The sequence below is a fragment of the Kryptolebias marmoratus genome, linkage group LG22 (assembly GCF_001649575.2).
Source record: "Kryptolebias marmoratus isolate JLee-2015 linkage group LG22, ASM164957v2, whole genome shotgun sequence".
Taxonomy (NCBI): Eukaryota; Metazoa; Chordata; class Actinopteri; order Cyprinodontiformes; family Rivulidae; genus Kryptolebias; species Kryptolebias marmoratus.
Window position 1 is genome coordinate 9,828,494 of NC_051451.1, and position 27,969 is coordinate 9,856,462.

Below are 27,969 nucleotides of genomic sequence, written 5' to 3' on the forward strand. Positions count from 1 at the left end.
TGGCTCTGTAATAATTTTAAACCTTAATAGGCAATATATGTACCTTTGTTTGATCACCAGAAAAATCTTTGTAATCATAAGCTAATTCCCTCAATTTCCTATCACTACAAAGCACAAATAAATATTGATTAATTCATTAAAGTCTAAATTATGCGAGCCTGTGTGTGTTTGTCTGGTCAAAGTTGATGCATTATTTTTTATGACATTACACTTATTTTGGAAAGGGCATCTCACACTAAGTATCTACAACCAAAAGTGCCCTGAACACATCTAGTAAATTCAGTAGTTTACTTGTAGTTAGTTACAGAACACTAATGGTTCCCAAAGCTGAGGTTGGGACCCCACTCAGGGATATGAAACACCAAGCATAGAGTCTTGACATATTCTACAAAAATCAAATGAACTTTTAAAATGATTGCCAATAGCATATTTAGCAATAACTATTACAAAATAAAAATAATACATAATTGCATATATAATGTTTGAAGGGGCTCTTTATTATTATTTTAGCAAAATAGATGGGGTGACAAGTTTCTGCAACTTTTCTATGTGTGTCCAAAGCATAAAAGTTTGGGTACCTCTGAGTTAGACAGGAGGGAGATGCTGATGAATTCTTATTATAATATAATAAAAACTCCAGACATTTGTGACTGCTGGAGCTATAGGCAATGCTAAGCTGCACTGAGCATTTGGGCCACAAAGGAAATAAAACCTTAATACAGAATCAGACCATTTCTCACAGAATTATCTGCATTTCTTCATTTTATTATAATAATTATTCATGTGGCTGGTGGATGTATTGAAAGACATTAGATATGGTTAAACAGGAATATGTAAGAGCCAGTAGTGCCGCAATAAGAATCCTGCTTCATTTGCATAAGGCTGTAATATGTCTGTGATCATTCCTCAAAGCCAGAAGTCACACATTTTCAGCCCAAATGCAAAATATGAATATAGCACTGCGTATCTCCATTGATTAGCTAAACACACATACAGAGGCAAATACAGGTTTTTCTGACAATATTTAAAAGTAAGAGGTAATTTAGTCTTATACATTACTTTTAACTTTTTCCGCTACGATCACACTCCACAATCAGGGGATTATTTAAATGTTTATAAATTAAACATGAGCGTCTCCCCTCTCCCTGCCTCTCATTGGCTTTGGCACGCCGCCACTCATTCACCACTCTCAACCGGTTTGTCTGTCTGTCTGTCTAGCCATGGGACCTCCACTCAAGATGCAAGTATCAGACCTCAATTTCCATCAATAAAAAAGAAGATCAGTGCAGACCCGTAGTCCAGTAGTCACATTAGCAAAACCCCTCCTATTGCAAATGGGCCAAGTTTATCAGACAAAGTTAAAATTTAGGTGCAGACGTTTACAAATTTGGGTTCACAAATTTTGAGATAAGTCAATCTGAGTTTAGTAAGATCACTGTGAATATATATATATATATATATATATATATATATATATATATATATATATATATTACTTTTTTTTACCATGAAGTTTCTTGAGATTAACACCTCTTATTCAAGATGGCTCAAGCTGGGACACTCTTACAAGATTGCAAGTTAAAATTTAAAATGAACATCAGAATACATAAACAAAAAAAATACAAATTCTAATCAACGTGGTACAAGTGCAATTTAAGTAGCAGCTGCACCCTTTAGTGACAGAAGGCTTTGTCTCTCCCAAAGAGACAAAAGCATAAAGCTTTAGTTTGGTCTGAAGATTATTCTAGGTCCAAATTGCAAAATTGAGGAATGCTATTTTACAAAGTTCAAAAAAAAACCTGGGAACTCCAAAGAGGAGCCAACTGGAGGACTGCAACTCATAACAGGTCTTTGAAGATATTCAAAAAGTACACAAATAGGAGTGAAGTTTAGTCAGTATAGCTTCCTATAATTAAAATAATCCAGTGCTGTTGTCTCCTTGGGCTTGAAAAGGGCCAAAAAAGCAGATTATAAAGTACACAGGGATGCATACAATGACTTTGTTATGAAATGGGAAGAACTATGATATGCAGAATATAAACATTCATCAAGCAAAATACCCAAACATTTGTAGAATGACATTTTTTTGATAAAGTCTCCCCATAAGGTAGAAATATCAATATAGTCTGGGGTATGGGGGGGACTTTTGGGAAACAACATGAAATTCTATTGACATTAAACACCAACTTTAAGCTGCTTTTCGTTGCATGCAGCTGTTAAAGACAATTTGAAGGCCCTCAGCAGCTTTACTCAAAGTAAAGCCAGTTGAATAAAATATGGTGTTGTCTGCATAAAGGTGCACTTTAGTTGTAAAGATATTTATCCTAATGTTAATAAAAGTAGAGAATACAATGAGACTAAAAACTGACCCTTGCAGAACTTTTTTTTAATCTTCAGAAAACAAAAGAATAAACACTGACAGAAAATATTTAGATGCTAAAATGTTCTGTCCATCACTTACAGATTTTGACTTAATTTTTCACATTTTCAGTTCAAAATAATAAAGAAACAATTTCATTTAACACTGCACAAACTGTCTAAAAGTACCTTTTGAGCTAAAGTGACACAACACTGCAGTGCTACGAAAACCAGCTATTTGTATTGTGTTCACAGTCCAGAAATGGCTTTGTGCCAGACCACGTAAAACACAGCGCAAAGCCCCGAGCAGTGCGAAGCTTAGATATGTCATCCAGCTTCAGTGATGTATACTCATTCAGCCAATAGATTTAAGATTTCTGCCAGACTGCTCATCACTGAGCCAACAGTAGCTGGTCATGGAGCTGCTTAACAAGCCCCTCACTTCTCTCTTGACCATAGCTTCTTACACACACACACACACACAAACACTTCATTTCATCGCACCTTGTCTTACTCATTTTCAAAAGCAGGATTAGTGAAGGAGCTTGTTTCTTTGATAAGCCAAATACAATTTAATGTCCTACAGTGCTGTACGCAAATGCAAGCATTCCCCTCACGAAACATATCGTCCATTTATAGTTTAGAAAACTTTGCCTATTTTGCTGCACTTCAGAAGCCTCCACTATGGAGAACAGGGCTCACCACAAGTTCGGCACATACCGCTTTCGGTCTGAAGAGGCCCTAATGCGATAAACGTATTTAGTCTGTCTCAAAAAATCCACTGGGTCAAAGGAACAACTAAGCACCAAACTCTGAGACCTATTAACCGATAATCGCCTGGACATCACTGTCCTTCCTGTCCAGTCACGCACACACAGATGAATGGTCAACTCAAACAGTTTAGGGTGATGCTGGTCAGGGATCTGCTGTCTGTCACTCACACACAGTTCACAGACTCAGACGATGCCACTTGGGGGATTTGGGCCAAAATCTCTTTAGATGTGAGTCAGGGTCACCACACTGTGTGTGTTTCTAAGTGTATTTGGAACAGTGCAGAACAAACTTGTGTTTTAAGCATGCACCCCCTCAGACAGATAACTCTGAGGCTTAAAGAAGCCAAATCAGGTCAGGTGTTTGCAGACAGGACAGGCAGCAGTCTGGCGTCTGACACATACACACACTTGGTTTCTGTTTTTTTTTTTGTTCCATTTTTTCATAAAGAATTTCACTTGGCTTTCTAAGAGGACATTATTATGCTGTAGGAGCTATCTTCTGTGTTGACAGGACCATGTAAAATACATGGAGCTTGTCCTGACCTAATGTATTGCTATGGAAGCAGAGCAGACCAGCCCTAATGACTCCATGGCTTCATTATTTCAGATATTAATGTAATTTCCCTCCTTTTAATCTCCTGTTTATTGTAGATCAGCCACTGTCGTGACTTACCTGGTGTAGAAGAGCAAAAGCAAGTTATCTAAAAAAAGGAAAAGCCAGCAGAGTCATACAGTTTTTAAATCTAGAAGAGTAAAACACCCTCAACTCTGAGTGGCAAGAAACTTTACAGGGTTGATTCCCGTAGTCATGGTTCTGGGAGATTAAAAGTAAAAAATAAAATAAATTTTGTCTTGACACAGATCATTGCAAAGTGCAAACATTAAAATCAGACCAGAAGTCATGTTATTTGATCCTTTTTATGGACTTGTTTCTGAGCCAGAAAATTCACAAAAAAACAGGAGGCATTTTAAAACCTGGATGTGTGGATGAATTAAAAAGTAGGATTGGTCCACGAGAACCTGAGTGGACATTGTGATTGTAAAAAGACAGGTCCGCACATACAGTTTTTGTCTTTGTCTCTGTTGCCATTGTGTGCACAGATGAAAATGTAGTCTATAATTCCAGGTGAAGCCCATGATGTACTATGTGAAAACAGCTTTTATGTGAACTGTTCTAAGGGAATGCTTTACTTTTTTGAACAACTTACCTTGTAGGTTTTTAGGTTAACTGCAATGCAGACACGTTTTGTTGCATTATCAGATGTTTGGATTTGTCATTGGATTTAGCAAATTTAACATAACAGGATTGAAGCAGACTTACTGGTTGTGAACAAACCAGCTTGCAGCAACGTTTTATTTATTTATTTATTTTCTGTTATGAAAGAACAGTTATTATACAGGCAAAAATATTTTGAGGGCCCATTTAACTGTTTCAAGCAAACTGTAATGGTTTAGCTACTTTCTGTACAAGTTTCTTATTTAGAACCACATGTTATTGATGCCCTCATTTTGATGAACAAACCCCTGACCTTCATTCATAAAGTAAACAGACAGGAGAAAAGATGTTATTCAGACATGTTCCTAAAATCCCTGCCTTTCACAGACTGAAGATGTCTGTTTGTCACAATACTTTTTTTACCTTACCTCCTCCATCCCCACTTGCTGATCAAAAAAAAAAACAAGTAAATAACCAAACAACAAGGAACAATAACTTACATGTAGGACAAAAGGTGTTTCATCCAAATCCAGCTCCTCAGACCTGTATTCCATTTCTTTCCATGGGACTCTTCTTAGCTTGGTTTTAGAAAGCCCCAAAAAGCTTATGCCCGATTTTTTTCTATTCAGACAGTCATTTGCACAATAACGTGTAACGGGGTCATGCAGGGGTGTAAAGCAGGGTGACCAGATTTAGCCAGATTTCTGCTTTCGTGCATAATCTCTGCAGACAATTGTGGTAATTCACTCAAGGAAACTGTCGAAAAAGTTAAATAAAAATTATTTAACTTAAAGTCTGATGCTCCTTAAATGGATTGCTGACCTGAGATTTTTTTTTGTTTGCCAAAAACATCAGATCATTGTAACTCTTCAAGCACAAAGTATTTGTTTGCAGAATTTCCAGTGACAGATGTTTTATTTTAAACCTAAGAAGCTTCAAGCCAATGCCAGTGGCAAAAGCTCATGTTTCATATTGACTCATGATAAATCCAGGTTATTTTTACAGTTATTCATTTCTGTTTATTTGTAAGCTGATGGTTTGATAGCACATAGGATTGGCTTTAATTCTTTATAAATATGCACTGATGGCTTAGAATAACCAAACTGACATTTTTGCCATTTCACCAGCATGAATGAGATGATTTGTTTTTTCTTCTAAAGAAAAGTCATAATGTCATTTGTTAATTGCAGACTTGTCCAGCCATTTAGTACATCTTGTGTTTTTCTTAGCAATGTTTATTTTACATATTTTGCTCATTTTTTCTGCATTTTATTTAGCTATTTTGTGTTCTGAATAAATATTTACAAGCTTTTTGTCCCCAACTGTTTACCTACTGATTCTTCTCATCCTTATTCCATCTTTTCTTTCCTCAGTTCTTCTTTTTGTGTTTGCTCTTTTCATTTGTTACCTTTCTCCAACCCATTTTTTTTCTTCCTTGTCTTTATCACCTCCTCGCTCCTTTTCTGTGGTTTTCTTTCTCTCTTCTTTCTCCTTCACAGCATAAAGCATCTACAGTTTCACCCCGACATCTCCAGTTCCTCCTCTCCTCCCTCCTCCTGCCACTTTTCTTTCTCCTCCTTCCTTTCTCTCCTACTCTTTTTACTACGCGACCTTGTGCCATTTTTCTTTTTCTCCTCATTTCCTCCCCTTTGCCGGAGAATCAATTTCTGCCCTGGGCATGGCCCACGCCCCCCTTTCGCTGCCCCAAACACACATACTTATTCTCTCATACACATGCTTTTTTCACAAGGCAAATAAGAATATAAATCACACAAACACACACAGACGCACACACACAGATCGTCCCGTTGGTGTGGTCAGGCGACTGTGGCTGACCTTTTCACCGATTCCCGTTATTAGAGAAACTGACATTCAAACCTCCCCAGCCCTCAGGACATTAAGACCAAACCTGAACGCCCCCCCCCCNCACACACACACACACACACAAAATGATATTTTTTCATTTGAACCTAGAGATCTGAGGCCTGGCAGGAGAATGTAGAACTCAGTTGAGTTTAAATTGAACCAAAGTTGTTGTGTTTTTTTTACCATTGTTTTATGGTGACAACATTTGAAATATTCTTTCTTTTGTTCTTTTTGATCAGCTTTTCATTTGTTGAAATGATTCAGAAAGTTAAGTTGAAACATTCAAAGTCTAAACATTAATTCATCTGCAACAGTTTCATGATCAAAAATATAAAATAAAATAAAATTTTTGGCCTAGAAATCCTTGAAGGCATGCATATTGCCTGCCGCCTTTCATGCCAGGATTTTATACGAAGACCATGTCATGACGAGAAATGACAATGTTTTGGTTAAGCCTTGAAAAGGTTATGTGCGAAATTGCAAAATCTGTCAGAGTATGTGTTTGGAATGACTCCCAGCTAGTGCCACATCCAACTTTAACTCAATTTCTGAAGTTAATTAGCTGTGACAGCCATTTTGAATCAGGTTGACTCCAAAAGTTCATTAGTTGTAGATCTATATTGAATGATTATTTTCTAGGAGTTTCATTAAAATATGTTTGGTGGTTCATAAGATATTTTGCTAACAGGAAAACAGAGTTGATGTCAACCTATTAAGCAAAGATGTGCAGTTTGTTGCGCTTCGAGTATGTCATGGGGATGATCCTCAGCTACTGTGATACCAAATTATTCAAACTAACATTTGATGGGGTTGTACCTGAGAGTTGTCCCCAACAGATACTCTGAGCATTAAAGAAATCAACCCACATCTCTGTGTAAGACTTTGACATGCAATGTGGCAAGCAATAAGAATTCTTTCCAGGAATGCTGGTTTTTATATTATGAATACATTTAAAAGCTAGATAGATGTTCCAGTGTTTTGTTTTTTGGTCAGTTGACAAAATTGACTTCTTAGCTACATAAACCACAAATTGTATATTATAGTCAGCATAAAGGCTCCTCTTAAATAAATTTATAAAGTTTCAAAAAAGTAACAATGGAGGCAATATAACCTCAGCTTTTTGGAACCAGTGGAGAGATTTTTGGAGGAGTTTTCCAAAAACAGAACTGCCTGAGCAGGAGGATGGACAACAGCATCCTAAACGGAAACTTGAATGGAGTAAAAAAAAGGGGCTCATCCTGTCATGAAACCAAATGCACTAAGTTTTATTAAAAATGACTAAACTGATTACTGCCGATTTACAATGAAACCATCCAGACTTTACTCAAGTATCCCTCAGCTCGTTTGAAGCTTCCACACAGGTAAATGGACACAATCTGCTCAAACCATCATCAGTCCATCATTACTTTGTAGCTGCCTTTTAATAGACCTAAAGAGTGAACGAACTGAAAAAGGAGATGAAAGCACAGATTCTCTGAGAATATGGGTGAGTGCGCACATGTCTGTGATAATCCTAACAAGTTCCAACACGTTGGTCTTTAGCAGTGTAAAGGACTGGGGTTAAAAATCATCAATCATCTCAAAAGTGATAGCAGCTGCAAACTAAAATAACTTCAACAGAGAGAAAAGAAAGTCTTGGAATGCTAGCAATGCACAAGTGGTCTTGACTGACAGAGTGTTGATAAGGTGAATGATGGGATATTTATGAGTGCTTCTTCTTTGCTCTGTTCAATGCAACTGAATGTGTGTGAAGTGTGTATATGTGTGTGTGTGCTTTGGTCATTTGTCTCCCAGCAGCCCTGCTGTTTTACTCAACATGTCACTCACTTTTGGGTGTGGTTGATGTGTGTGTGTGTGCTGTCCAATCCTATGAATGGATAAAGGTGCAGATGGACAAATACAGCAGGTCAATCACAGGACCAGTGCTAAGGGGCATAAAGTGTGCGTGTGTGTGTTTGTTGAGTGTCTTTGTGACAGTTTCTGGGAACAGAAAGAGAAAAGTGGCACCCAGCCAGGTATTTGTTTGAATGTTAACATTTTGATCTAAAGCTGCCAGAGGGGATGGGACAGGTAGCATACTGCACATGTACACCTGTTTCTCTCTGACACTATCACACTGTTACTCTCCAGCAAAATGACCACTTGTTTTTTTTTCTGTTGCATGCTTTTCACCTGGTAGTTGGATGGCTTTGTTTTCATTTGTATCAGTTAAAGGAAATAAAAAAAAATCCAACGAGTAAGGGTTAGTCAGTGTCTTTTTTCATTAGACTAATTTTACTACATTTTGGAAATACATTTCACTTTTATGTTTGTGGTGTAAACATAAAATTATAAAGCCAGTTTCTCAATAGGCACAGTTGGCGACTATTGAACACATTCATGAGGGAGTCTCCAAAACCTCACAAATTATTTGCTGGGGTTCTTAATTTTCTTGAGTTGCAAAGTCTTGTCATTTGTAGTGGTAACTGGTACAAAAGAACAACTGGTACAATTCCCTACAGTATCTTCGTTTCAAAAGTGTACTCCAGTAGACTAAATGATACAAGTGAGGGTGGCTGCCAAGATGGGTACAAAGCAAGCAGAGGCAAGTACAATGTGGGCAAAGATGCGCAAGAAATCCATGTGCACAGCCTAAAATACTAATTAATTTTAATTTACCGATAAGTTACCAATTTTAATTTTACAAGTCATGCACATAAAAGTAGGCCATGATTTTCAAAAACTGTCTGAGCAAAATGCAACCACACAGCTCACTGGTCACTTGGTCCCAAACACTCAGAATATAAAGAGATTGCAGTGGAAAATTTGGCTGTTTTCTCAGAATTTTCTTGCAATTTTGAGTTGCATACTAGCTTCCAACAACTGCTGCCCAGTGAGCTACTGGCTTAAGCAGCAGCCTCTTTTCTCAGGTTAGAACCTACAGTGAATCCCATTTCATCCATTGTTCTTACCCGTCAACCTTACCCCTAGGTTTTGTTCAGGGTTAGGGGTGTCCAAAAAGTGTTTTGTTTGGTTTTGTGATTTAAATGAAGGACCAAGTGTTCCACACTTCTATTCACACTTTTGCGTATGACAATGATAAGAGGCAGGCAAAGGCAAAACAAAGGAGCCAGACTAGAGATCAAGAGAGCCGAGCTCCAGTAAAAGTATAAAAAATAAAATACAAGAGAGATTTCGTAGCGGTGATCTAAAAGCAGTGTGTGCATTTGTGTGTGTGTGTGTGTGTATGTGTGCATGCGGGGGGAGGCATGACAAACTAGAAAAGGAACCATTACTGGTAAACTTCCTAAAGCCTATGCAGATGGGCAATGTGTTTTTAGACCTTTTTAATTTTACTGAGTACAAGGTCCCATGAACTGTTATTTTTTTGTACCTGTGGTTACAAATACAAGCATCTTGAGGGCACAAAAAAATTGTTCAATCTTTTATTTGTGCATTTTTTCTCAACCCTTTATTAGTATCCAGCCTCACATTTCTTTAAACAGATTTGTCCACTTTTAATCTTGGTGAAGGTTTGGTGAAATGGATATTGGACTCTTAAACATGCAGGTCACAGGAAGTCAAGGTGTCTGGCACCCTGTCTCAGAAGCTGCTGTCATCAACAGGTTCACCCTATGGATGTGTTTTGTCCTCTGCTGTACATCTTACATACAAATGGCTGTAGGAGTCGTTACAAACAGACAGCTCTTTAAGTTTGCAGATGACGCTTTTAATTAGTCTGCTACAGGATGGAAAAGTTTTTCACAGACCAGTAGTACTTTGTGGAGTGGTGTGACAACCACTTCTTAAAGTTAAATGTCTTCAAAACCAAAATGGTCTTTGACTTTTTTTTTTTAATCTCTGATTCAGTTGTTCCAAACTCAATTAAATTCACACCTTTTAAGAGCTAGTGTACCTGGGTACAGTTATGGACAAGAAAATTAACTTCCACCTGAGCCCAACTCCAATCTGCAAGAAGGGCCTGCATAGACTGTATTTTTTTAGAGGTCTCCAAGCTCTCAGTGTAGACAAAACACTAATGGTTCTATTTTAAATATCATTCATTGAGTCTATGTTAACCTTTTGCCTTTTCTCTTTGTATGATAACCTCTTGATGCACAACAAAAATTATCTGTCCTGTACTGTGAACACAGCCAGTAAGATAACTGTCATACAGCAAATGTCCTTGAGAGACGTTTGGAACAGACAAATAATGAGTGAGACAAGGTCAGTTGTAACTAGCAATGTCCATCCTTGATGGAAGGAATTTCTTCTTCTCCTATCTGGTCAGAGGTGTAGGCTACCACGAGCAAAGTGCAATATCTAGAGGATGTTGCATGGCTAATTGTTAAAACTGTTATTTTAGTTCAACAAGATTAAAACACAGTTTAGACGATCTAATTGACTTAATGGGATTGACCTTTTTTTCAGAGTCCAACTTTGTTCATCTCCCACTTTTGCTTTTATCTTTAAGTTTCTCTTGTGTGACCCAGAAAAAGAAAAAGCCACCTCATCAGGTTCACCCTCCACCTGTAAGTCAAAAATAGAGCATGTTGAGAGGACAAATAATCATGCTGGTACAGGAGAAAAAATAAGAACATACTCCAACTAACTTAAGTAAGCCATTGAGTCGGTCAATTCAAAGAAGTACAAAAGCCAGTTTGACCTTGTTTCTGAGTGGTGGGAGAATAGAAAAGACAGAAAATATCTTTAATGAAAACTTGATCACTCAGCCAACCTGTTTTCAGTTGGATAGTCAGTGCCGTCTGAGCCTGAATTAGTTATATGAAAATACTAGAAACAATCTCAAATTTGTTTCAGGTATTTAACCCATAACATTTGTTAATGTTTTTTTGTGGTGAAGAGAGAGCTGAAATAAAAAAATGAGGCCTTTAATTTATCTACAGTACATTCTAACTTTCATCTGCAATCTTAAGCAATGTGTAATGACCAAACGAATGAGATAGAAAACACAAGTGGACAAAAAGGAGCTTTCTAATATTAGTGGAAGGACTCACTATTTAGGAAAGTTTGAAGGACTTAGAGATTTCAGAGGGCCTTAAAGTAGAACTTCATATCCAGTTCAAGATAACCAAAATTAAAGAAAAGAGACTGATGGAGGTTGTCACTTCTAAAGATACAGTGTAATGCCTTGAAAAAATATTCACACATCTTGAACTTTTCCACATTTTGTCATGTTACAACTACAAACTTCAAAATATTTTACTGTGAAACCATGTACCATGTTTCAGGTGATGATGATACGTTCAAGAAGTTTCAATTTACGCAAGAAAGCTCAATGCTGGTCCCATCCTACCAGAGTACTTTCTTCCATATGTTAGCTGTGTCTCCTACATGGCTTGTGCCAAACTGCAAAAAATCTTTCAACAATTACTATCTTCTTGCTGCTCCTACATAAAAGTCAGATTTATTTAGTGCACAGCTAATAAATGTCCTGCAGACAGATTTTCCAACCTGAGCTGTGGGTCTCTGCAGCTCCTCCAAAGTTCCCATGGTTTCTTGGCTGCTTCTTGGGTTCTTGTCCACCCTGTCAGTTTAGGTAGATGGCCATGTCTTGGTAGGTTTCCCGTTGTGCCATACATTTTCCATTTTCAGATGATGGATTGAACAGTGCTCAATGATATTATCAAAGCTTGGGGTATTGTTTTATAACCCAAACATGCCTGTCTGCTGTATTCCTTCGTTGTCATTATGCTGTTTAATTACTTGTGTTCTGTCAAAAACCTCTGAGGCCTTCACAGAACAGTTGTATTTATACTGAGATTAAATTACATACAGTTGGACTTTATGTAATTAAGTGACTTCTGAAGGCACTCGGTTGCATTCAATTTTAGTTTGGGGTATCAGAGTAAAGGGGGTGAATAAAAATATCCCATTAAAATATTTTGAAGTTGTAATGTGACAAAATGAGCAAAAGATCAAGAGGTATAAATACTTTTCCAAATCACAATATATAGGTTTTACTGTAGCAGCTGTTTCAGACAGAAGTGTAGAACATTTAATCTTGGAAACCAGACAAATGAAATTGTTTCAGATGAGTGTATTTCCTGGAGGGTGGGTGAGGCTAGCTTCACTGCACAATTTACCAACATCCTCTGCAGCTGTAGTTAAAAGAATCTAACCAATCTTTGTCCATCATGTTTGTCTGTGTGTGTGTGTGTGTGTGTGTGTGTGTCCGTGTTAGCATGTAAGGCATTCACACATTTCTGTGCAAGCACATGGTATTCAGCAGACATCAAACCCTGGACATGAGTGAGGGGGCTGGGTGGTATTGTCTCTCAGCTAGACACAACATCCCAGTTCAACCCACCCCCCTCCCCCCAACACACACATACACACACATACACGCACATTTAGTGTTCCCAACTGGCAACAAAGGTGTTTAGTCATGTGAAACCCAAGCCTTGAGCCCACAGGTTGAACTTTGACCTTTCACACACACCCACATGTGAATGCGGTGGAAGGAAGAGGGGTGGAAAAGATTAAAAGCCAGGATGGGACAGTGTGTGGTGTGTGTGCATGCGTGTGTTTGTGTTCAAACAGGAGGGTCCCTAAAATATAGTCTGCACACTAGTTCTAGACATAATAACTAAATGCATATGATCTTTATGTGTGTGCTCATATCTTTTTCCCACGCATATTGAGTTCATGTGGTGTCCCATCTTAGTCTCTTACACACACGCACGCACTTTTCCAACAAAAATGACCCAACTGCGTTGTCTGTGCAGCTGCAATTAACCTCCACAACCCTTGTATGCATCTATGTGTTAGGGATTTTGTGTCCTGAATTTGGTTACACAAGACAGGCAAGAGTCTCTAGGGCATAACACATACACACACTAGCACACTCTAACACACTCCTACACATACCCCCACGCATGCGCCCCGACGGTCCAAGTGTCTCCTGAGCATCCTCTTATCCAGCTCAGGCTGCAGGGATTTTTCCGTTGCCCCAGCCTGACCGAGAGGCCTCCTTTCTGGGGTCAGAGATCAGAGGGACGCCCCTTTGTGACCCTGGAGGATTCAAACCCGGTGTTTCACTTCCAGCCATCAGCCATCCGTCCACTGTGAGGTCAGAAATGCTAGAACCATGTCAGAGAGGATTAAGTGCAGCTTGTACATTCAGTGAGAGAGAGAGTTGTGTAAAAAGGCAGGCTGTTCAACTTTATTTGGTATTTAATAGTTTTTCTGTTTGACTGAAGAAAAATAAAACCAGAACACCAGATCATCTGCCATTAATGTAATATAATCATCGCTGTTGCCCAAAAAGTGTTCAAATGAGTAAATAAATAAAAGTGTGATCATAAATGGAAGAATTTAAAATTTAATAACATCTTACTTGAACTAACTATTGTTTGTAATGTCTCAAATTTTTCTTTCGTTTATTGGCTTTTTTTTTAAGGCACATCTGCAAAGTTAGCTTAAAACTAAAGGTTTTGACACTGAAACGGGCTGATCAGCTCACAGGACGTTTCAAGAACACAATGAAAAATGTTTATCTATTAACCACCTTAACTACGCATGAACATGTCCATTTGACACATGTTACTCCACTCCCTCTTTGACCCTCCCCCACCTCTTCTTCATTCGATCATTCATTCATTCATTCATTCATTGGTTCATTCACTCACTTTGACAATGAATTTGAACTTCACACTGGGTTCAGAGGTGGCGGGAAAGAATGAAAGAAAAGAGGAGAAGGGGAGGGAGGGCGCGTCTTTTTGTCCCTCTAAGCCTACTCTCTGACCTTAAAGACCTTCATAGGAGCAGACAGCCCCCGCCCATACGTCACCCCTCCTCCTCAGCCCTTTGTTTTCTGCAGTCTTTAAGGTATGTCTGGCAAACATACGCAGACACGTGGACACAAATCCCCTCACCTGCCAAGGCCTGCTCTATTTGACTTGTCTTTTCCACACCTGGCAATCCAGCTCTGAAGGCCTATCAATTGACTTTGACCTCTTACGCCTCAGCTCAGCTTTGTGTGTGAGCGTGTGTGCACTTGCGCAGGGAGGTGGTTGGCTAGCTGCTTCAAGCAGCATTCTGTTCTAATATTATCAGCAAGAGTAGTGATTGAGCAATTCCAGTCGGCAAACATTCCTTTAGAAAAATGACAACGTTCCAGGTAATTTTCACTTTAAGCAATAGGCTTGAGAAGTTAGAGAGACCACGATGACATGGGGAGAAGGAAAAGCAATCATTGTGTTTCTTAAGGCTGATATCTTTTCCATGTGTTTTTTTTTTAGACAGTCTAACTCAACATGTGGCTTTTCCTTAAACAGCATTAAAGACATCAGCCCTTACTTCTCACCTCCTCAGGTTTCAATCGCAGAATTTCTTCAAAGATGGAACACATATCCACGTTCATGAAATATAAAGATCTACTTGCTAATTCAATAATTTAATCAAAACAAAGCATGCAGTGATGGCTGTTCAAACAGCAGGGTTTCAGTATGCCAGATTAAGATGTTCTTCATGTAATGGTTTTGTTTTATCTGACAGTGAATTTGTTTCAAACAAATTTTAGGCATTTCAGTCACATGACTGCACACTGCAGATTACCTACACGTATTCTTTACCTATGACAAGAATATCATTGGTAATGTCACAGTACACAGTTTTGTATTTATATATTTAATTTTTTTGTATATTATTGTGTTTTAAAATTTTATATGTGAGTAAAAGTTTTTTGGATTTTTATTTATTTTCTATTTAGAAATTAATTTTGAACATACTGGTAATACACAAACCCCCCCAAAAAACAAAAAAAACAACACATTTAAATGTATTAAAAACACAACAAACAATAGTCATTTTTATATAACATAGTCTTGATATGTTCAAAAAATGTGACAAAATGAAATGTATGTTGTAAAATATTAAGTCTTGTGACATATATGATATACATAAATATGATGTACATAAAATGTTCATAATGTGTTCCAGTTATGTATATCGCATATGTATGAGGTTGGAGGGTGGGAAAGTTGCAGGATATTTGCGTGACCTATCCTACATTGCCATGGCATACCATCTTGTTATTTTTGTCTGTGTGGTATTTTGTTTTTACATGGGAAGTTGCTGCAGCATGCAATCATGGTACAAAAAATATATATTATTTTTCATTTCAAGGGTTTAACATATCAGAACATAATAAAAATGGTCTGGTCTCTATCAGGTTCTAAAACTTTTCAAATCCAGCCTTAAGTGTACAAAAACACTGAACATTCCACAGTGTCATATTTATCAAAGAAAACTGGAAAAGCTGTGTGCGAAACCTAAGTCCACCCTTGCAGCTTTCACTGGATTTAAGAGGGAATATAGCTGCCAGTTGCTGATCAAATGTATTGATTAACTGATCGTCATCACTGTGACCACATCTATAAGAGCAGGAGTGTTGACAGTTTGCTACTTTGGAGCATACAGGTGTTTGTTAACGCAATGCCAAGGTGGAATGACATGAGCAATGACCTTAGAGATACAACTATTGCTGACGATCAATCTGGGAAGGGTTAAAGGTCATTTCCAAATTATCTAGAGAGAGAAACTATCTAGAGAGAGAAAGATTATGCACAAGTGGAAAACAGTTAATGCAGTTGTCAGTCTTTCCAGGAATCCCAGCAAATTAATCCAAAGATCTGACTGTGCAATGGTCAAAGAATTAACAAAAGAAAATAACATCTCCATCTCAGACTTTACAGGCCTCAATTACCAGGGTAACGTTTAAAGTTTAAGATAGTACAAATAAAAAAAGACTGGGGAAAGTATGGCGTTTTAAAAAGGGTTGCAGAAGAAAGTCTCTTCTTTCTAAAATAAACTTGGCTGCACAGTTTAGATTTGCAAAGTTGTATTTAAATGAATCATAAGACCATAAGGCACAATGTCCTTTAGACAGAAAAGACCAAAGTCGAGATACTTACCCATAATTCACAATGGCACTTTTGACACAATCTAAACATAGTTTATAAAACACTTCATACCAACTATTAAGCACACTGGTGGAAGGCAGATGATCGGGCTTGTTTTGCAGCCACAGGACGTGGGCTCCATCCAGGAATTAGAGTCAACCATGAACTTTTCTGTAGACCAAAGGATTCTAGAGTCAAATGTGAGTCCATCTGTCTGACAGCTGAAGCTTGGCTGAAATTAGGTCAAGCAACAGGATAAAGATCCTAAACACAAAAGCAAATCTAACAGATTTACCATAAATAATTTTCCTCAGGGATAAATAGTGTCCTTTCATTCATTCAGAATGTAAAAAAAAGAAATCGAAGTGTTATAGTGGTCCAGTCAAAGTCCAGACCTAAACATGAATGAAATGGTGTGGTATGACCTTCAGAGAGCTATGAATAAACAAATGTCTGAAATTTTCAATAAACTGCAGTAATGTTTTAAAGAAGAGTGGGCCAAAAAAATTCTTCCATGACTATATGAAAGACTAATAAAGTTGTATATAAAACAACTATTGAGAATTATTGTTGCTAAAGATAGTTATAAATATATAAATATATATTTTTTTTTTTTATTCCATTTTGGCTTCATTTTTATTTAACAAATAATGACATGGTCAAATTTGTTGCAAATACTTGTACACTTTTGGTTTCATTGAAACAATTTTAGAACCCGGTAGAAAGCAGATCATTTTATTATGTCCTGATGTGAATCTACAGTGATCATCAGCATCATCTTGTCACAGTTTTTTCCATTAGACAGGGCTAATGTTTCTTTTTCCTAGTGCTCACATAACTCATCTCTATCTTATCAGATCTAAAAGGTGTGGTTCAAAGAAGTTATACAGTATATATAGGACAAAAAGTTGTCTAAATATTGTTTCATCCGTGTACATGGTTGACATTTACCTTTTATTTTTCAGTCACATTATAGAAGCATAAAGCTCATTCAAGTTAATGAAATAAGCTCACCACCATGAAAGAATAAAATACTGAAAATTTATTCTGTTTTCACTCACAATCATTCTTATTTGACGAGTCGGTCTCTCAAATAGGAACTCCTACGCTGGGCGTTAAGTGTGCTGTGGTCAAGACACTCATTATTCCTTTACTGCCTTTAATTGCCGTTCTTTTTACAAAATGAACTGGCCTTGTGGTCATTGTATGTATTATGTTCAATGACCGTCCATTACATTAAGAGGCTCTTACTTTGCTGCCAGTTCCTATAGACCACAGTGGTCAGCATGTATTAAAACATGTGGTATGTATAGAAACAGCTTTCAGTTATATGGCAGGCAAAGACTGGCCTTGGCAAAATGCACTTCAGTAGCATAGCACAGTATGTACGCAGATAGCAAAGCACACTCAGACAAAACACGCACACATAGATTATTGTCCTTTATCTAAATTCCTTTGGAAAAGTGTTGAGCCAAGGCCATACTGTGACAAAAGCAGAGAAAAAACACGCTGTGGAAAGTCTTGGGAGAATATCTTATTGTTAAAATCATACAAACCAAAGACAAATCCATGGGAGTTTATGGTGCATTGCAGGTCATGGTCATATAGATTTTATAACAGCTACAAATGCTTTATGTTTTTTCACATAAACTAGCACAGAAGAGGTGCCATAAAGCAAAGGTCTGAATGCTTTGTGAGTTTACACCTTAGTGAATTTATCAAAGAACAACAAGAAAGTTGGAAAAATAAATATGGTGCAGATGGGTTTCATGTTCCCAGGTGTTGCAGCCTAGTTGTTTAATGAAAGTGACCTGCAGTAGTAAATCTTCTCAAGGTCAGTGGCTTCTCACAGTAAAATAGAACAAAGGTATTGGTGTTAATTTGGGTCTTAAAGTCCTATTAAAGACACTTCTGTTTTCTTGGCAGGGATGAAGAGGTCTTTGACTTGTTGCGGGATATAAACTGTCTCCCCAGCCTGAGTTTTGGACCTCATTAACCTCCTAAGACCCGAACTCTAACATGGTATGCATCTTTAACTTCACTTAGTTATGTGGGCTGATTGGGACCTGATGAGTGTAAAACAAAGATTTATTTTTTTTACTTTTATAATGCAGTCTATGAGAAAAATGATGTCCACATATGTGGATGCAGGGTCCGAGGAGGTTAAAAAGGTTTTTCACTCATGAGCTTCATGTTTTGTCATTTATTGAAAAAGAAAATTCCATATAGTGACATTGCCACCACTGTGTTTGACCGATACTACTTATAAAGTGAGATTCAGTGCCCAGTTTTCTGTGCACATGGCACTGAGATTTGCTCAGGGAAATTTGTTTAATCAGATCAGACTAATCTGCGAGTCATTCCCAAACCAGCTGGACACCACACACCTCGTAGTGAGCAGTGGCTTCTGTCTGGCCACTCTGCCATGACGGCATGGTTTATAGGAGGGCTGCCCAAACACTTGTGTCTCTGTAATCTCCACAAAAGCTCATTACTCATTTTGGCAGCTCAGGAGTCTGTGGCAGGTTCCAAATTTGAGCATCCAAAAACACAGGCTGCTGTGTTTCTGGAAATGTTTGGGCCTCTGCACAATCCTGTCCTATAGCTCTTTCTCTCATTTCCTTTGACCACATGACTTTTTTTGCACTTAAATCCACAAGTAATTGTTAGACATTGCTGCATATAAAATGGTGTGTGCTGATTGATGAAGTTCAATACATTCAGTTGGAGACTGGTGGACAAGTAGTTACAGGATCTTATGCCTCCTTGATACTGGAGGAAGACCCCGCTGTGATGTTCAAAAAATCAGCCAGGGTATGTATGGGCTTTGTAGGTCTTCAGGTTTATATTAAGAATGCAGTGACTCCCCATTACACATGATAGAGAGAGTGAACGGTAATGGTGGGTTTTGAGCAGGCACAAAACTTCAGTATTGAGGTCATGGTGGTTTATTATTGTGGCGGCAGCATGTCAGGGTCCTGGGTGGAGAGTGGGGGAGTGTGGTGACAGCAGTTGCAGTGTATCCATGATGTGGGATCCTCATACACCAGCATAACTTAATCGTGAAGAATTTTAAACAAAACTGGCCGTGCTGGCCTTATGCCTAAGCTACAATAGTAATTGTCTAAAGACAGTGAGATAGCAGAAAAGAATTTTGAGGGAGTAGAAATTAGTCAAAAAAAATCCTATTTGGCAAGTACTAAGAGGGTTGCAGTGTACCTTTACACTAAAGGAGGTTTCCCAAAATTGTCTTTTTCCAGCCATGTTCTGAAAGGTCATGCAGTTCGTGAAGAGTGTAGTGGGATCATTATTCAGTATGAAAAGTGCCTTAGATAAATGGATTCATGAGAGCTTATTGTTGACTTACACTGTTAATTAAACCAACAGTTTGTGACAAAAACACATTTGGTTTGGACATTAAAGAAACTTGAATGATTAGGAAAAAATTCGAGGGCATCACTTTTCAGTGGCCCCCAAATTCCAAACATAAATTTCACAAATATAAAAAACCCCCACCTAAGTCATTTCATTAGAACAGTCATATATGTGTTGTAGCAGCTCTTTCATTGTTTTTTCATGATGCTTTTCACACATGTATGAAAAAAACTGAACGCAGGGGTCGGTCCGATTCTTCAGTCTGATTGATCCTGATGGCAGTTTTCTAAGGGTTTATGAGTACTGAGCAAACAGACATAATATTTACTTTGGTACATTTTGTGAAAGTACAAACCTGTTTGTGTTCATATTCTGCCTGTTCAGTACACGCATGCATGAGTATGTACAACTGAGAGTCAAAGGCACATAGGGGACGCCAATTATCAGTTACAGATAGTATGCCATACTGTAAGGGGGAACACACATAGTATGCATGTGTACTCAGATAGTGAACACACACACACACATTTTGTTCTAAAAAGCAGCTGGTCTGTGTGGACCAGCAAATAGGATGTTGCATACAGACACATGGGTGTCAGGAGTTCTACAACCCCTCTGGGCAACGTTGTAACCACACACACACAGACACACACACACGCACACATACAGAAAACATGAAGTTCAACCAGTACAAGGCCAAAGGCTGAGGCAAAGTTAGACGTTGAGTTCTTTGGGTTCAAAGTGAAATGTGAGTTCTCATCAGAGACACTGTTTATGTGGACAGGTCACCACTGATATCAATAACACACGCACACACACTATACAAGGCATTGCTCTGAAGTGTAGGCTGATTATATTTCCTACTTAGTGAATAATGTGAGTGAATGTGGATTTTTTGCCACGTTAGACAGATTCATGCAGTCTTCCATTAATTTATGTGTTTAATTTTTGTAACTTCTGCCAAATGTTTATCTTTTGAGGTTTTATTGACAAAGATCTGCAGGAAAACAGAACCTGCTTGTACATTCTTTTCTACGGATCTTCCAGTTTTTCAAGCATATTACACTGGATGCTGCACACATGATAAAAATCAGGAAGTAAACCATAACCCATTTAAAGTTGTTCATTCACAAAAGACGTAGAAAAAATGAAGAATGATAAAACTTATGTTGAATTGTGAGGTGAGTATAATCAGATAATCACATATTCATGCATGCACACTTGAGATGAGTTAAAACACACAGTGGTTTCATTATACTTTCATTTTTTTTATTAATTGTTTTTCAATAAAGGGACAAAATGGGTGTGTGAACAGGATTATGCAGACATCTGCCAGAAAACACGGACAGTGGTATTCCTATTACAACTAAACAGAGACCCCAAACAAGTACAATAAAAATTAAAGAGCTTGTTTTGTCCAATGACCATTGGCCACCATTACAAAAGAAGAACATAATAATAATAAAATTATATCATAACCAAAAATTAAAAAAAAGAAAACAAAAATAAGACTCCATTTCATGTCTCTGTTTAGAACAGAGCATTTAAGTGATAATAAATAGTAACTCCCATTGTAAAAGATAAAGTTCAAGTTCAAGTTACAACAAACAGCTCTCAGAACAGGAATAGAAAAGGCTGATAACAAAATATTCCGCATTGCCATTTACAAAAAAGTCTTAACTCAAGCAGGCTTCTCCACGTCTCCCTGGTCATTTTTAAATATGCTTTGCATATCAAAGTATATTCACCCAATCTAAATATAAAGCACCATTTAGTATTTGGCAATGAAAAAAAAAAAAACGTTTTCATTCTTTTTAAATGTATTTAACGTTTCTAAATGTAATCCATGTACTGCATATGTTTTTTTTTTTCCTCTTCTCGATGTTGGAATGTCTTCAGGTGGGAGAGGTGAGAGAGAGACAGAAGCACACAACAGAACAGGCCGACATCAGCTTTCATTACTGCATACAAAGATGGCAGCGGTGTGAGGGAACCAAAACCCAAACAAGATATGTACACCCACCTCTGTGGACCAGAACCCAAGCAGCAGCCATCTGATGGCCTGCAGCGCATCCCAGCCCCACATATTTAGCTGCTTTTTATGGGATTTTTTTTTATTATTATTTCTTTAAACATACAAATATTTTGCACTATATTATCCTGCCAAATTAAAAAAATATACCGTGGCAGCATTTTTTTTTTCCACTACCAAAAAAGGTATGGTAAATACCTTCAGAGAGAACAAGCAACAGTAAAAATACGAGCCTCAATATAAATACTATAGTGCCTACTCTAAGTGAACATTGAATTCAAATACAATTCTAGAAATACAGAAAAAGTAGACCATAAATGTGTGTAAGTATAGGAACTGACAGGAGTGTGCATTGTCCTAGATTTTAACTTCTTTATCATATACTCATATTTAGTTTTAATCCTTTCCCCGATGCAATTTGGATCTTAACCTGAAGAGCTGTGAAGAGCCAAGGCAAAATATAATAAAATAAAATAAAGTAAAATAAACACATTTATTTTTTTTGTACATTTTATTTAATTTACACTGTGATTGGAGTCTTGAACACCACCAAGACGCTGAGGGAAAACAACAAGAAAACCTAAAAACAGTTCCCCCTAAAGAAGAGTTTTATTCCCAAAAATGTTTGATTTTTATGATTGAAGAAGGATTTATACAAAAACAGATTCTGGGAGCAACAGGATTTGTGTCTGTTGTTAAAGCAACAAGATTCATAAATAATTCAGCTGTTTTTTTCTTTCTTTCTTTCTTTCTTTCTTTTTCAGTGATGAAAAAACACAGCTGCTTTAAAAAAAAGTGTTAGTTACTAAACTCAGTAGGAGTGCATTCAGTCTGCTCTGATGCAGGAGCACTTCTGTAACTTGCAAACCATTTTACCTACTGATTTTACTGGGGATAGTGAATTTTCCACCCTTCCAGGGTTCACAAACTTACAAATGGTCAAAGGTGAAATGGCAAGCCTACAAAGGTCGGGGGTCATGAGGCTGAAGTTGCTAGCAACGGATTTTGTGCGTCATCTTTGACTGCTTGTAACAATGGGACCCTCGTCATGTGACAGCATTAGATATAGATTTCTCCCTTAAACGTAAACAGGGTTAACTGAAACAATGCACTTAATGTTGAACAAATCCAGGTTTTAGACTCAACCCAGGTACCAAATCTGCATCTGCGTGGCACGATCCAAAGCTAATGTTGGTACTTAGTCTCAGTGGCAAGAGCTTTACTGTTGCTGCGTTCCATTTACCTCGGAAGTCAAATCTGGGAATGGCATCACACCTAACTTAACATTGTTTCATTGTTTCAGTTGGCTTTCTAATTGTTATGTTCAGTAACCAGGATCATTTTAACTATTGTTAGCCACACAAGCCAAAAACACATTTCCTTGTATTCTTTTCATTTAACGACTGTAGCAACATGTTTCCTATTGGAGGTTGTAGAGTAGAGAGTGTGAAATTTTTGATGGCATTCAAACCGACAGAAGTGTAAATAAAATGTTTATTCCTGCAGCTATCACAACTTTTTTGCTAGGCAGCCACATTTAATTTGGAGGCCAAGGTCGCTCAGGGCTCTCCCACTTTTCAAGTCAGAATTTTGACCCTAGTGAGTATTCAAGTTGGTTTTGACCTGGAGTTCTGAAATCTTGACATCCGAGGACAAGTGGAACGCACCATATGAGCAGCATAAATTAAACCAATGAAACAAACATGCTCCTTTTGAGTTAAAAATCAACAGCAAACAAAATAAAAAAACGGCCCTGCATTAGCCTATACATACTGATTAACATGAAACTTTTCTCAAGAGCCCTAGAATATAGTTATAATTATCTCTGCCAGTCATAACTGATGACCCTGTTTTAATACTAAAAATGTTAAGTGAAAGACATTGCCTCTGATCCCAGTAACATGTACAGGTCTGTGTAGCTTTCTGTCTGTCTAGCTTGTAATTAGTTCAATGCTCTCAACTAAAGTTAGCATCACTTTGAGCTCATATATTACTTTATGCATTATTCCACACACTGACATTCTGGAGCAGCGTTGTAGGTTTGTGCTAACACAGATACATGACACTTGTCAGCAATGTGCCGCGTCCCTTAAGATCAGGATTGTACATTACAGATTACTTTTATCTCAAAAGTACCTTCCTACCAGAAACAAAACTACAAATAATTCAGATATACACAATACTGCTTGTACCATGCGTGCCTTGAAATTCCACATATTGAACATGTAATAGGTAGCTAAATGATGATTCTAATTGCTCACCATGAGTGGTCACAGTCCATTTGAGCAGTCAGGTGCTTGATGCAAGGACCTTTCCTGGTTGGCTTAAACCGTTTTAGGACCCCAAAGTAAAACCAGAGAAGACTGTGGCCAATGCAGTCTTGGGATATCAAAGGCACTCTTTCTTATTCCACAAAATGAGAGTACAAATTGACTTCTTATTCCACCTTTGTCTTTTTGAAAGAAATTTGAAGGCTCTCATCACTGTCAGTTTAGTCAAGCCAATGCATGATTTTTTTTTTTTTCAAAACCCTGTGTGAACGTGGCATCTTTTAGAAAGATCAGGATAAGTGCATTTCCAGGGTTGTACGAAGAGGGTCAAGTAAAAGACTGTTCACTTTCCATGTTACAAAACAAAACTGTACATGATATGTGTTACAGAATGTATGCAGCATGGATATATTTTTCTTTTCTTTTTCTTTTTGAAGAATAAAAAGAAAAAAAAATAACAAGAAGAAAACAGCAACACATTTACTCAACAACTAACCAACCAGAGACAAGTTCTTTTCTGATTTTTTTTCCTTTTTTGATTAGCAAAAACATACTATGCATGCTGACTAATCCTTAAAAATGGCAAAAGAAAACTCAAAAAAAGAAAATAGTACACAACGTGTAAATTATTGCACAAGAGAAAGGCTCAAAGTTTTGCGTCAATGCAAGAGTATTGCCCCGATACAGATCATGCATTCGATGGGTAATGGAAACGGGGTGTGCTGGTGCAGAGCACAAGGTCTTAAGCTTCCACCAGACTGGTGAAAGGGGAGTGTTGGGATTGGAGCAAATCTACAAGGGGGCTGGGAATGAACAGGAGACTGATGGTGGACACAGCTGCGGGAAAAAGATCCCATTGTTTTGTCTTCTACTCTGACTTTATTTCGGTACTCAAAGGACGGTCACTGTGCCATTTTTTCATGTGTTTCTCCAAGGTGCTGTAAACACTGAAGGGCATCTGACAAATCTCACACTTGTACACGTCTTTGCCCACCTGACCGTGGGTCTTCATGTGGCGAGTAAGTTTGGAGCTCTGGGCACACGCATAATTGCACAGCTCACACTTGTACGGTCTCTCTCCCGTGTGGCTGCGCCGGTGCACTGTCAGGTTACTGCAGTTCTTAAAAACCTTGCCACAATACTCACAAGTGTCACTCCTGCGTCCATCTTTGGAGCTCGGCCGCCCGGGACCCCCGAGGTGGGGCGTGCTGCCCCCACTGCCTGTTCCGCTACGGCCTGACATCCCACCGTCCAGCTCTCCTGGAGGGGTCGAGAAACGCAGACTGCCATTCTCTGAGGAATGCTCGGACGATGATGCAAAGGGCGATTGTCTGGAATCCCCGAAGTTCAGAAAAGGGTCCTTGAGTTGTCGAGAGGCAGCATAGCCAGCCAGCCACTGGGAGTAGACGTTCTCTGTATTAGGGATTGTGGGAGTGGGCAGGTCAAACTCTTTTTCCAGCTTAATGCGTTTAGAGAAAGGACTGAGTGGACTGGGGCTACCCAGAAGCAGTTTCTTGGAGAGGCCAACAGAGGCAGACTCATTAGGAGATGCTCCTCGCCCGTTGACAACTAAAACAGAGCTTTCTTCTCCACGATCCGTTTCCAGCACCGAATCTCCATCGCACATTTCACGACTGTGATGATGGTCTCGATTGAGGTGGTGATGGAGATGGTTCTCTTGGGCCATGGCATTTCGCTTATGTGCGTTTAGAGCTTCACTGAAGTGCTGCATGCTGGCGGCCAGTCCCATTCCCTGCATCACCTCAGGAAGTGAACGAGGGATGGACGCCTCATCAGCCACTCCGCCCAGTCGACTTCCTATACCTCCACTGTTTTCATGCTGCCGTGCTGCTTCCAGGTTTAGTCCAAAGTGATAACTATTGTTGTTTCTTTTGGGTGCCCTTTCTCCATTTTGCACTTCCTCCTCCTCTCCCTCCTCTTCCTCCTCCTCTTCCTCTTCTTCCTCCTCCTCTTCCTCTTCTTCCTCCTCCTCTTCTTCTTCCTCTTCCTCCCCATTTTCGCGTAGCATGCGGTTATTCTCACTTTTCAGCTTGGCCACCACTGACTTCAGTGCATTGCTTGCGCTGCCTATATGGTCACTGGTGCCTGGCTCTGGTGATGAAGCTAATGATAAGCCATCTTCTGACTTGCCTGTATTTGGCGAAGAAGATTTGTGCATGTGTGTCTTCATGTGGCGTTTCAGTTTGCTAGCCTGTGTGCAAGCATGATCACACAAGTGGCATTTGTACGGCTTTTCTCCTGTGTGGCTGCGCCTGTGCACTATTAAATTACTCTGGAACTTGAAGGCTTTGCCACAAAACTCACAACACTTTGATTTCAATTGAGTGGTGGAGGAAGGTGTTGCCCCTGCTGAGGGGAGAGGGGTCGTAGGAGTGGTCTGAGAGCCCACAGGTGACTGCATGGAGCCAGGAAGAGGTGGGGGAGTGGCAAGATATGGAGGTTTGCTGCCCCCCACCCCTCCTGCGCTTCCGTTTCCTCCTGTCTGAAAGGGCTGGAGTAAACGCTGCATGGGGCTGGGTCGGCTGGGGGAAAGCGGGGGAGTGGACCCTGAGGTGTTGCCTGCCAGTTCCCGTAGCCGCCTTGAGAAGTCCATTGTTGGAGGGGGCTCTAGAGGCAGAGGAGGATTGAGGCGCAGCACCCTGTCAAAGGCACTCGGGTGGTGGGCTGCCAGCGCCAGCTCCTCTGGGCTCAGGTGGTGGGGATCCAGGTGGTTCCTTGGAGGGGGGCTGAAGAGGGGTGGTGTCGGAGGGAAACGCTGATGATGGCCCCCAGCAACAGGACCACTGGCGCCAATGACACCTCCTGCCCCGACACTGTCTCTTCCACCTGAGCCCGAGCCGGGGATGCGGAGGAGGTTGAAGGGGCTAGCATCGGGAGGCAAATGGAGGCCATGAAGGGGAGGCTGCGAGGGGCAGTCAGCGCCCCCACCGAGGGATGAAGGCCCACCCATGCGTGGGGTGAGAGGACTGCCGTGTTCACTTTCCAGGTAAATACGAAATCCGTGGGTGTTCTGAGCATGCTGCAGCAGGAACCAGGCGCTGCCATAAGACTGCTTACAAGTAGTGCAGGTGTAGGTGGTTGGCTCCTCCTTACCTGTTGGGACAGAAAAAAAAAGATGATATGATCAAAAAAAATCTTACACAGACACAATGTTTTTGATTATTGTAAGAAACAGTCCAATATTTGATTTTTCTTAGCACAAACTGAAAGAAAGCTTATTAAATTTTATTGCGTTATTTAAACTGTGAAGTTAAAACAATGTCTTTAACTTCCAATTAAAAGTAGGGACTTTGAAATTTTGTAATGCTGTTCAGTTGGGAACATTAACGTAAAACTGGATAATCTGTTCAGTCCAACCAAACCAATTTTTTATTTGAACTTTATAGCCCCAACTTGTTACAGCTTTTAAAAGTGGTAGGCACGTGGTGTTGAGGGCTTTGCAAATACAACAGCAGCTCTTATTGAGGTCAAGCCCCACATGAGCAGCATGTGAGAAGTAGAGTGTGTGGATCTCTTTTTCTCTCAGACTGCTGTGGGACATAATTTCTCCCTTTAGACTGACTGTGAGTCCTTCGTTGTCAGCGGGAGAACAAAGAGGCAGGGCTATCCCAGTGGACCCCCACTTCCCACTGATCCACCAAAACATAGCCTCGTTGGATAATTCACATACACACACCAAACACTCACACATGCGAAATAAAAAGGAAAATAGCTCTAAATCTGGAGTTTTTGGTCTTGAAACCAAACAGTGTAAAAAATGCTTTTGACACAAAAGAAGCAACTTAAGGTCCAGACTGTTAATAAAGTCCTAATTTATACAAAACATTAACAGCCTCTGTAACTGAGAGTCTTATGAAGTGCTGAGAATTTTACAAGCATCTCAACCAACAAAATGTACTCAACCACACACTCTGAACATGTAACCTCAACTGCCTGAGGAAACAGTAGGAGTGTGAAAACATTTAAGCTCCAACTGCAGAGGAAATATGAAGCTTTCAGTCTGCCTCGAAGCTCCTTCCCTCATCGAGCCACACACAGTCACTCTGAGATGGCGACGAGAGGATCATTTAAAACAATAATTGCCTTTAAATGGCATCGGCACTGATGACCTGTGGTGGGACTCACAGTGCATGTGTAATCTCATTAGCGGACA

The 27,969-nt window shown here is 39.2% G+C and overlaps 1 protein-coding gene across 1 annotated transcript in view; it reads right to left on the reverse strand.

Moving 5' to 3' along the window:
- Positions 1 to 21,280: 21,280 nt before the first annotated feature.
- bcl11aa (BAF chromatin remodeling complex subunit BCL11A a) overlaps positions 21,281 to 27,969 on the reverse strand; it is a gene marked incomplete at its 5' end in the record, with an annotated part of 51,686 nt that continues 44,997 nt past the window's right edge. Inside the window, one exon of the mRNA XM_017421666.3 lies at positions 21,281 to 26,909. Within this exon, the coding sequence (XP_017277155.2) occupies positions 24,664 to 26,909 (2,246 nt within the window). The remainder of the gene's footprint in view (positions 26,910 to 27,969) is intronic.